At 34.3% G+C, this 12,740-nt stretch overlaps 1 protein-coding gene across 1 annotated transcript; it reads left to right on the forward strand.

Moving 5' to 3' along the window:
- The first annotated feature begins 525 nt into the window (after window positions 1-525).
- On the forward strand, window positions 526-4,200 carry LOC127732758 (uncharacterized). Its single transcript, XM_052241950.1, has 2 exons — window positions 526-607; window positions 2,934-4,200. Exon 2 carries the CDS (start codon window positions 2,938-2,940, stop codon window positions 4,198-4,200), a length of 1,263 nt encoding a protein of 420 aa, XP_052097910.1. The 5' UTR covers window positions 526-607; window positions 2,934-2,937.
- The last annotated feature ends 8,540 nt before the right edge of the window (window positions 4,201-12,740 follow it).

The raw sequence follows: 12,740 nt of genomic DNA on the forward strand, positions 1-12,740 counted from the left end.
GCCAAATAAAGTACGAAGTTAAAGAGCATTGAGGACTAAAAATTCCTAATAGTTTTGCCAAATACAGCTAAGGTAATCTATTCCTGAGGTAGGAAAGAAGAGAAAGGGTCTTTTCTCCCTTCAGATCCTGGATTGATAAAAAAAGCCACAACAGTGACACAATAGTGCTTATGGTCAAACCAAAGAAATAAATAGGTAGACCTCAGGGTATATCTTATTACACTACTCATCAGACCTAGTAGGTAGGTAATCATAATTCCTCCGTTAGGTATACGTTTAAAACCACATTTAGCTACTTTTGATTTAAAATCTGTTGCTCAAGTTGAAACTTGCAAATGTCCTCCATGGGAACTTCCCAAACCAAAAATTATATTTGATCTCCGTGAACACAATAAAAATGAAACAAATCCTCTTTAAATGGTTGAGTTCCGCAATATCCGTTCCGGGTTTTTTTCCGTTTACGTTCCGATCATTAGAATTTACAGATTTTCACTTCCGGGACGTTCCATTTTACGCAGGAAAATTCATAACAAGCCATTCATCACAGTATAACAGAAAGGAGAGCGACCATGTATTAATTCTATTCAACAAGTTACGTTAATTTATGGTAAGGTTAAGATTTATTAGTATGCTTCTTGTCATAAATGTGATAGTAAAGCGTAAAAAGCACGAAATTGGAATCAATACATGTGAAAACAAGATGTTGTTTTTCTTCAACCAACATGATTTAAAGACAAATTCTTACACATATATCCGTGTTTGTTTGTTTGAAATCCACATTTTGAACATCTGTGCCTCATAATCATCAGATTTTTTTCGAAAAACATAAGAAAGCTTTAAAATGGTTAAGGAGAATCCTCATAAAATGATAAATACTATAAATTAATAGGATATATTATATCCAAAATTGGGTACATGTATCATTACTATCAGATTACCAACTATTTAGTGTTAAAAAAAATTGTATATCTTCATAATACCTGTCATAATGCAAATATTCATTTACATGGCAAAGTTTTTCCCTTTAAGTTTAAGACCATAGTTCAAATGAGAACTTTTAAATACAAATCCTACTTTTTTCTTTTATTTGGATATACATGTACATTTTTTAATTTGCATTTATTGTTTAAAAGAAACGCACTACAAAATAACTATGTTCTTGGGCCAGCTGTTAACTTTGTTCCTGATGATCATATTCAGCATGTTCAGTTATGTTGTCTTTAGGCAAAATGAAGTCCCTTACCCGAATGCGTGCACCACAACAGAAAATATCTTTGAATCCAAAGCTTATATTTTTATCAATGAAAATTTGTTGGGTATAACATGTATAATACCCATTAATGAGGATAGAACCCATTTATAAGGATCCAGATCCTCCCAAACCTTTATAATATTATGGATTAACTCATGTGCATGTAACATGATTAATTCCCTGATAAACATGTTAATATTTAACATGTACAAAGTCTTTAAAATAAGTGAAAATTTTGTGAATTCAAATTTTCTCGCTCATAACAGGATATAAATGTTTGGCAAAGCCATGTTTTCTACCTGTTTGTAAGCCTTGTACAAATAAAATTTACATTTCGAGTCAGTTAATGGTTATTTTATTGATATCTACACATATAAAAATAAAGAGATGTGTAATCAACATGATCAATGCCAATGAGGCAAAAATCCACCAAAGTTCAAATGACGTGGATTTAAGCAATTATAGGCAACCGTACAGCCTTCAACATATATTGACAAAACCCATACTCTCTAGTCACTTATAAAAAGCCATGACAGTAAAGTTATGAAACAATTCAATTGAGAAAAGTTACCAACCTAATTTTTAACAAATTTTGTCAAAACAAATTACCATATGAAATGTGACAATTATCAACCAATGACAACTACTGAACTACAAGCTCCTGACAAGCACAAGCTGCAATTGAAAAAGGGCTCAACTCATAGGGTTGATTTAAAGCAGAAAATACATCATACAAAATCAGACAGGAGGTGGCCGTTTATTTATACATCACTCCCGTCTTCCCACTTACAAATATGTAACTACAGGCCTGTAAAACTCATTTGAACATGCCAATGGAATCTTTATAAAATTTTCATAAAGTTCAGAAGTTTATCGTCAAGGCTGTGACATTCACAAGAAAAAAAGACACAAAGTTTAGTAATGAGTTGTACATCTTTATGACTGTCTTCAGGCTTGACCACAAGTCATACGGCCCAGGCTTGTAAAAATGCTTTCAGGCTTGTAAAATTCTTCTGTACAACTAAAATTTTCAAAAAATTGAGCTTCAAGCTTGTGGCCTCAAAAGTGTACCGTGAAGACTGTTATGATAATTAGGGCCACGCCGAATGGCGGACGCCCTATAGTGATCAGTCTGTCCGTCCGTCCGTAACAAATTGTGTCCGCTCTATATCTGGAGAACCGTTATGACTTCAAAGTTTATACTTGACATGTATATTAACCAACACCAGAGGGTGTGTCATCATTTATGTACAACTTCCTAGGTCAAAGGTCAAGGTCAAAAACTTTGGTATTAGTTGACAACCCCATGTCCTATGGTAAAGATTTTGTCCGCTCTATATCTTGAGAACCGTTATGATTTCAAAGTTTATACTTGACATGTATATAAACCAACACCAGAGGGTGTGTCATAATTTATGTACAGCTTCCTAGGTCAAAGGTCAAGGTCATAAACTTCGGTTTCAGTTGACAACCCCATGTCCAATGATAAAGATACAAATTTTTTACCACACATTATTCACAGCGGGGCCTACAGAGATGGCTCCCATCTCAATGATATATAGTTATTTTAATTGTACTGTGTAAAATCTTGATATTTTAAATTATTTGAGAAAAATATTATGCTTTGAAAAATTTGAAAATTTCTAGTGAGCGATAAGAGTTTAATAATTTTTTTTTTCAGAGTTATGTCATCAGATTCAGAGTCAGAATGTCAAGAAGAACAGCTGTCATTGGCAGAACTGTCAAAATGGAAAGATCCGGAATTAAAGGATTGGTTGGAAAAGCGAAATTTAAAGAAATCAGGTTTAAAGGATACATTAGTCAAACGTGTATATAGGGCAATGTCAAATGGGGACTCAGACTTTTCAGAAGAAGAAAGTTTTCCAGTTATTCCAATTGATTTAGTTTCAAATCCATGGAAACCACTAGACTTTACTGATATTCCAGAAATATCCATTAAAGATGTTGACAGCTATTTCATGTACCACAAAAATCCCACAACTGGGGAGAGTACCAATTTTGAAAGGCAAATGAAAAAGGCAAAAAGATTGTGCAACGAAGGATTCATAAGAGACATTGAATATAATCCTATTAATCAAGGATCAGAACATAATTATTTTAGGAGTAAATGTATGCCTTCTATGAGACAAATTGTACAAGTCGGAGACACTGGAAATACTGCAAAGTACTATTCACTGCATATAAGTACCATCAAAGTCACTGGCCTAATTGTTAGTGCTTTTTGTAACTGTAAAGCAGGGGGAGCAGGGCTATGTGCACACGTAGGTGCACTTCTGTACACACTTGTTAAGACAAAAGATGCATGTACATCTAATGCATGTGGATGGGATAGACCTAGGCCACTACAAAGAAAACCAAGTCCAAAACGAGTGTGTGACATTAAATTTGTTAAAACTGAAAAAGAACAAAAAGCTGAAAAAATAAAACCATACCCTGGAGTATATCAAGCTGGACCTTGTAGAGAAGAAGGCAATTTATTCTTGCATGATATATTAGATGGACTAAAGGATGTGTACCCCGAGTGTGTACTTTATCAGACTTTGCGGCCAGAACATGCAAACATTGATACATTTTTAGATCTATTTCAAACCAATTTAACTTATATGGATAATGTTATTATCAAATCAGCAGAATGTTTAAACGTATTTGAAGCGTTTGTTAACAGCTTGATGGTCACTTCCAAGATTAGTGAGAATTTAGAGAAAGCTACAAGGGGTCAGCATTTTAATGTAAATTGGAAGAAGGCCAGAAGTGTATTAATTACAGCTTCAGTAATGGGGGAAGTTGTCAAGCGAAAAAAATTTGAGCCTGATAACTTGGTGAAAAAATTGTGTGAGTACATTACGATACCAGATGCAGTGAAAAGTCTTCAATATGGGCGCAAAAATGAAGCTGTTGCAATTGGGGATTATACAGGTCACACTTGAAAACTTGTGATGATGTCCGTATCGAATCATGTGGACTGTTAGTAAATCCCACCTATCCCTATCTTGGTGCAAGTATTGATGGTCTAGTGGTATGTTCTAAGTGTGGAACTGGCATTGTTGAAGTGAAGTGTCGTTATGGCTCTGATGTTAATGACAAACCTTGGAGAAATATGCTTCCCATTGAATGTGGCAAGGACAAAAAATTCTTTTGTACAGAGAGAGACTCTAAGCTTTATCTTGATGAAAATCACAATTATATGTATCAAGTACAAGGTCAGCTAGCACTGTATGAACTAGATTGGGCAGATTTTGTTGTTTGGACAAAGAAAGGGATAAATGTTCAAAGAATAAACTTTTCACAAACTCTTTGGGATGAAATGTTACCCAAGTTAAAGAACTTCTATGTAAGTGGAATTGTTACAGAACTTTTTACAAGAAGAGTAAGGAGAGGAAAGTCTCTTTATTAGAATATTAAGTCAGATTTTTACTTTAAATGTTTGATTGAACCTTCATGACTTATTCATGTTATTTATGACATTCTTTTTTCTTCATTATATAAAAAAGAAGATGTGGTATGATTGCCAATGAGACAACTCTCCACAACAGACCAAAATGACACAGAAATTAACAACTATAGGTCACCGTACGGCCTTCAACAATGAGCAAAGCCCATACCGCATAGTCAGCTATAAAAGGCCCCGAAATGACAATGTAAAAACAATTCAAACGAGAAAACTAACAGCCTTTTTTAAGTACAAAAAATTAACGAAAAACAAATATGTAACACATAAACAAACGACAACCACTGAATTACAGGCTCCTGACTTGGGACAGGCACATACATACATAATGTGGCGGGGTTAAAAATGTAAGCGGGATCCCAACCCTCCCCCCAACCTGGGACAGTGGTATAACAGTACAACATAAAAATCAGTTGAAAAAGGCTTAACTCATCAGATGGACAAAAATACAAGTGGACGTGGCCAGGTACTTGTACATTCCAACAAGAAAAAGACACTAGGTACAGATCTGAGAGTACTTTTCAAAATTAATATTACTATTTTCTACATAAAAATCTAGAATGTTTATGATGACTTCTACTGGTATGTACATGTATAAGTAAAATATATATAGAATCATCTGTGTTGAAATATAACCAACGTGTATAGTTCGTACATGTATGTGTAAAAGAAAACAGTTTTATTGTCTTTTACTTCTGTCCCAGAAAGCAAAACATAGTGATAGTGACGCCATGAAACAATATTACAGAAGGTAGATGATTTAAAATACTTTGTATTAGATACCTTATGTTACAAAATTTACATCTGTCATATGTCAAACGTCCTTGACCATACATGTATATGCATGTTGACCTCATTTTCATGGTTAGGTGATTGTTTAGAAAAAAGCTAAGAACTTGTTCTCGTCCTGAATATGCATTAACTATTTGCCACTGGACGTTAAGCAACCAACAATCAATCAATCTGTCTGCCACGACTACTATACTTTGGAGAAGCTGGTTCCGTTTCAACCTTGTGAACATTTTCATCTGTATATCAGTGAAATCAAACCGTGTAATCAATCCAAATTGATTGATCTAATGTTTGTTCTGTTAATTGTTCTTCTTGAACTGGAGCATCAAATGTATCATCACGGGTGTTAAGTGATTTTAAATGGTCCACATGGACCACTTTAAGTTTTGAATTTTGACAATCCTCAATTTCGTAGGTTAAATCAGACAATTTTCTACTAATTTTGTAAGGACCAATCTAACCCAAACCAAGTTTTTGTTTGCTTTTGGTGGATACCATCTGAGAACTGTATTCCCAATTTCAAATTGTCTGTGTTTTAGTCTACAATCATAGTATTTTTTCTGTCTATGAAAATTTGACTGCAAATTTTCATGAACTTTATCGAAAGCTCTTTGCATGGCGTCGCGCATCCATTCAATGTATAAATTTGGACAGAAACTAAAATTTTCATCTTGGTTTAACCCGGTTAAGATATCAATTGGTAAAGATATTTCGCGTCCGAGCATTGGAAATTTGGACTGCATTTCGTACTTTCGTGGGTACATGCTCTGTATGCCATTGTAACATAAGGGAGGTGGCTATCCCAATCATCTTTATTTTCATTAACAAACATTGATAAAATTTGTTGTAGGGTCCCATTGTAGCGCTTTACCATACCGTCTGACTGTGGGTGATAGGGAGTGCTTCTAGTTTTCTCGATTTACTTGCGAAAAGTTTGGACTCGAACTCACGTCCCTGATCAGTATGTATACGGCATGGCGCCCCGAACCGAGAAATAAATTATGTTACGAGCTTGTCGGCCACTGTCTGAGCACAATAATTAACCCAAGGGTGACTTGGGAATAGAAGTATGGTCACCATTGGTCTTCCTCCGACTTGCTAAAGTGGGGCGTCCGTTTGGCTGTGCGGGATGTACAAATTTGCAGCCACGTCCGGTCAGAATGGGGACGTTAAATCCGATGCCTCGTGTAAAGAGAGTGCCACGCCCTTTGCACGTTAAGAACCCTTGCAACAACTCTTTGAGGGGTCCGTAGGTGACATGTTGCAAGGCTAAATTTCTGTCCTTATCCAATATACCAATAAACTTTTCCATCTTTAGAGAATAATTGTTCCCAGCACATGAATTACTTTCCTATGACATACTGGATTTGTGTAAAAGTGGAGACTAGAAGGATTTCAGGGAAAGATGTCTAATTTAGTTTTGACATTTAACTTTGCATCCTTCTTATACAGGATTCTTGTTGACTGGAAGTTCTAATCTTAATAAGTCAAAAACAAGAAATTCATTTTAATATCAATATATATATTATTTTTTTTAAATATTTCATAATAAAATAAACGAGTTATCATGTTACCAGACATTATCCTACTGTAATAGTTGACATATATAACGGAGTATTTGCCTCATCAAAGAACATTTATGGCCCCTTCAATCCTGGTCACGTGGCCGAAATAACTAGTAGCCTTGATGCTGGTATAATTTGAGAGGATAAAAAAATGTATAGAAGCTCAACAAATAGCGAAACGTGATCGCAACTATACCTTAAAATGTCCACATGCTAGATAAAGTCATTATGCGATTAAGTAATGTAAAGAAATTTTAACTCCGTTTCATTAAAACAAATGGTGGAAGAAAAAAACTCACACAAGATCAAAGTCATATGTGCAACAACTACAAGCACAATCTGTATTAGAATATGCCGCTTTCTTAGTCTTTTAAAGGATTCCACATTCAGTTTCTTATAGTTTATTTTTTTCTGTACATGCCGAAAGAAGGGGATAATGGTCAAAATCAAAGAGAACAAATATAACATTTGATACCGTAAAAAGACTTCGGGAAAGAGAACATATCATAACAAAACAGCTATCACTTTTAACAAGAGCACAAGGACATGTTAGCATCGGAAATAAAGGATCTAAATGACAGTGAGGAAAACGGAAGTGAGAATGTTATACTTACACACGAAGACCCACAAAATGAAAGAAGAAAACTCATTTATTTATCTTTGCGTTACATATAATATTCATTTGTTTCTTGGTTTTCAGAAAATTCATTTGTGGATGGTTCTGGATTTGGCACAGGATTAGATTTTGGACTCCTTCCTAATCCTGTTTAGACATAGCGTTACTCGTGATACTAAAGGTAATGATGACACTAATGAGTACTACTGAAACAAAAATCGTATTTTTTTGTGAAGGCTCTTAAATGGATATTCTAAAAATATTAACGAAACAATATGTTTCATGTTAATTTTGTTACTCTAATGAACGTAATTTGGCATTAAAACACTAATTTTTGTTTAACCAATGTTCATTAACTTTATAAGGAATGTGTACTTCACGGTCATGTGATGTAAACCGTGTAGGTGGAATTAAGTCACTGCCCGTACACATTTAAAGATTTCTGTTTAATCCACGTATTAATTCATAGAGTTAATCTAGTCTTTTTTTCACATAAATATGAGCATGCCTACTTGTTAGGTTAGCTTTGAATTGTGCATATGAGCGGTTTGCATTTGACCGTGTTGATTATAAAAATGGATTCTACATATAAAAACAACGATAACACTATATTGGGCATCAAAATATCGTCCGATCGTATTTTACATACAAAATACATCATATTCTTGAAATACTTTTTTTTGGAAAACCGTAGATACTGCCTCTTAGTTGAAAAACAACTAAAAAATTTGAAATTATGGTTGTTTTTTTTTGCAATGAATACTCTTATTATAATAATCTTAGGCATATCGGGGGGGGGGGGGGGGCGCCTTTGTGGGAAAAATTTTGGTTGGTTATATAGAAAATCACTGGAATGGGCCCCCCTCTCCCCTCTTATAAAAAGTTCTGCATCAGCCAATGATAATAACTTTACATTTTCATTCTGAACAGCTAACTAAAGCATCACATGAATTAGAAAAGATTCCCCCAGAAAAGGATTTATAAACACATGAACAACAAATTCATTCTTCAATGACCATTTCATTTTAATGCCCTTTTCCGCATATATAATACTAGTAACTGCTATTGGAATGGATGGGACAGAGGTTGTTAAACCTATGAACAGCGAGATAGGGACAAAGTGCCGAGCTATAAAAGAAAATAGACAGTCAAAATAATTTGTTAAATGGATATACGTTGAATATTTAAGTTTCTTGTGAGATATATATGTGAAATTAGTATCATTAAAATGGATAATAATACATATCATGCTTTTTGACCAACATGCCCAACAGGATGTTAGTTTGTGTACTTGTATATATATAGGACATTGCTTTTGCTAAGATTTGCTGCAACTAAATATAAAAGTTAAATAAACCATAAACTTAATATGGCTATCAGAGGTTTACGAGAAATTCATTGCAAATAATATGTGGCTATCAGGGGTTCGCCAGAAGTTCGCCACAAACTATATATGGCTATCACAGGTTCGCCAGAAGTTCACCGCAAACTGCATATGGCTATCAGAGGTTCGCCAGAAGTTAACCGCAAACTATATATTGCAATCCAATGTTCGCCAGAAGTTCACCAAAAACTAAACATGGTTATCAGAGGTTCGCCGCAAGGTTCCCGCAAACGTATTTGCATATTATAGAAACCTGTTGATTGGTTGTAAAATTATGCCAGAAGTTCGCTGCAAAATATATATGGTAAAAAGAAGTCGCCGCAGATCTGCCGAAAACCTCATTTGCATGGTAAAAAGTCGCGGCGAGGTTGCCGCAAACTGTTTGCGGCAAATCTGCCGCAGACGTTCGCCAGAAGCCAGATTTTTAGGTAAGGGAATGTTTGAACACCCGATTATTGCTGATATTTTAAGATGCTAGCCTCACGGTTTCCCTTGAGTGTATAATAAGTTAGTTAGACAAGACATTGCAAATGGCCTACGCAACAGATCGTGGTTTCACATTGTCAATGAAAGGGTACAGAAATTACAGGAAACATACCAGTTCTATTTGGGTAAGTTTCATTAAGTTAGGAACACTTTGATTATTTTAGGATTTTTGCTGTTTCCATGAAAACGGCAGCCATCTTGTGCATTCAAATGTCAGGTGCACAACCTCACATGCTGGTCCACATTATGGTATAGTTCCATTTAATTCCAAGAAATGTGTGGAATAAGAATTAGAAGAAGAAAAAGAAACGAAGAATAAATAACTCCGTGGGGTGCCATAATTATAACAACAGTACAAATTAACAGAAAAGTACGGTTTGAAAGTAAACGCTACTGTAAAGTTACTGAAAGTAATTCCTTGTGGGGTTGAATCTTTACGGGTACGTCTAAACACTGCTCATGACCTCCTGAGTGCACTCAGGACATACAAAGTGCACTCAGGACCCTTTATAGGCATCGTATTTGCACACAGGATGGCTGTATATATTCGTTACATGCTCACTTTTTTAAGAGTTAAATTTTGGTAGAATTTGAAATCGAACTTAGATAGATATGTCAATTCTTATAAAATAATGAGGGCACGTGTCACTGATTACACAACTACTGAGCCGTGAATTATTCAATCAACAAAATTGATTGGATTATCTTTATTGTTGTTTATGAATTGTGTTGTTAGTACCGTGATACGTTTAAAATTAATAACACGATGTTTTAAGTTTTTAGTGATTGTTTAATGTAGTTAAATTTAAATTATGCATAGTAAATTTTACGTTTATGGAGAAAAAAATTTAAAAAAAAATTTCTATGGATACCTATGGGTCTTCAGAACGCTGGCACTGTTGTACCATATTATAGTCTGCTCTACTTCATCATTGTTGTATTCAGTTGTATTTAAATTATCATATTTGGGTATTATTTCGGTGTTCTTTTTCAGTTTATTTTTCACATGATGACGGCTAAATTTATTTTGTTGTGGTCTGCAGTTCATGCATAAAGAAAATAAAAAAATCGTGTTATTTTATAGTTGCCGTTTTTCTGTAACAAGTTCGATTTTTTGTTTTTCTTTGGGATTTTTTTTTCTCTCTCCAAATCTTCGCCACGCTCTTTGCACGTTAAGAACCCTTGCAACAACTCTTTGAGGGGTCCGTAGGTGACCTGTTGCAAGGCTAAATTTCTGTCCCTATCCAATATACCCTCATTTCCCGCGGCACTCTAAATTTCTCCGACCTTAATCCCGGACGCCACTCTTACAGAACCTACCTATTGTATTTATTGTTAATTTGTTCTCGTCCTGAATATGCATGAAATATTTGCCACTGGACGTTAAGCAACCAACAATCAATCAATCAATCCCCACCTGACCACCATATCTAATACGTTAATGGTATGTGCTTAGCAAAGAAACAGCAATACCAATGTTCAAGTCTTTGGTTTGCCATCACGCTAACCATTACATCACTGTGACTTGTTTTTAGGTAGAATATACACACATCAGATGTTTACCTTTGCATGGCTTTATTTATGTGCTCTTTATAGTCCTTCCCACCAATCTGCATGAAGTATTTCTTCTGAAGAAAAAAAAATGCCAGTACATTAAACCTTCCTTTGCAATGAAATTATTTACAAGTATATATAAACTTACTCTGAAATTCATAGTATTACTTAGTAAACATAACTTATAAGCATCGTTAATTTTCATACCTCATTGGTTATAATTTAGACCAACAACTTTTCATAAAATTTTAGATTGAGGAAGTTACTATTGTTGTTATAACTGGAATCCATTCCCTTTTGCTACATTTGCAAATAAGATCGATTTTAACAATCAGGATTTTCCCTGCTGTTAAGGCCATTTTATCAAATAACAACATTTGACTTCACAAGTTTCATAACATACAATTTTAAATGCCTTACTTACGCATAAAGCATACTCTTTTTCTTCACCCAATTGTATGTCCTTTTCTTTAAGTATGTCGATCTCATCTATCTGTTAGAATCTATATTCCTTCCTTTTTTATGACATGTTTTGACTATTTAACAACCTCGGTATTGACTGGTTAGAGATACAGTACTTTTCTGTAGTATGACTACTTAGACCACTCTGCCACAGAAAAAAGCTATTATAGACAACGGAAGATCATTGACCAATAAACAGCTGCGCCATGAGCGCATGATACGCTTGTTACATTTTCAAAGAATAAAGTTCTATAACTTCTCAATGTCATATTAGAAATTTATGAAAATCAAAAAGGAGCTTATATCAATAGATATAAACAATTCACCAAACTTTCATTATAATTGCTGAAAGAATTTTTGAGTTACATGTATTGTCCCAAAACTGGAAAATTCCCCCTTTTTTAATGCAAAAATCCCGTAACTAGGATATCTATAATCTAAATATTATAAAATTCTAAAAGAAGCTTACATCAATAGATATAAACAATTCACCAAAGTTTCTTGAGATCTGCTGAGATTTTTGAGATATTGTCCCAAAACTAGAAAATCCCCCTTTTTTAATGAATAAAACCCCATAACTCAGAAACGTAAAATCTAAAATTGAAAAAAAAACGAAAGAGAAATCATGTCAATAGATATAAACAATTCACCAAAGTTTTATGATTGGTTAAAGCGTTATTGAGTTAATGTCCGACATGTTGAAGACGGACTGACGGACGGTCAACGGTATACTTTAATACGTCAGTAAACGGGCGTATAAAATGATAGAAACTCTATAATGAATTTTCATAGAACAGAATTAAGTGAAGTTTTGGTTGTTTGTTTACTACAATTGTCTTTACAAAGCTAGGCACCTTAAAAGTAATAAAATGTTGATCTAATAAATCTGTTCACATATTAAATAGCAAAATTCACTTTTTACTGTGGATTCATTTATTTTTGTGGATACCAATTTTCGTTATTAACGAAAACTTACATGTTTTTGTGGATATTTAATTTCGTGGTTGTTCCAAAGTCTGCATACAAGCCTATGGAAAATTTGTCATTCGTTGAACATTTAATTTCGTGGTTTACCTGTAACCACGAAAATTGGTATCCAATGAATAATAATGAATTAAGTATTATCCAAAACTTACTTTCTTCTGATAGCGGAAAAGACT

Source organism: Mytilus californianus, unplaced genomic scaffold (genome assembly GCF_021869535.1).
Source record: "Mytilus californianus isolate M0D057914Y unplaced genomic scaffold, xbMytCali1.0.p SCAF_27, whole genome shotgun sequence".
In the NCBI taxonomy this organism is placed as follows: domain Eukaryota; kingdom Metazoa; phylum Mollusca; class Bivalvia; order Mytilida; family Mytilidae; genus Mytilus; species Mytilus californianus.

Bases quoted from the DNA above. Each gene is read 5' to 3' on its own strand.
- LOC127732758 (XM_052241950.1), top strand. From the start codon at position 2,938: ATGTCATCAGATTCAGAGTCAGAATGTCAAGAAGAACAGCTGTCATTG.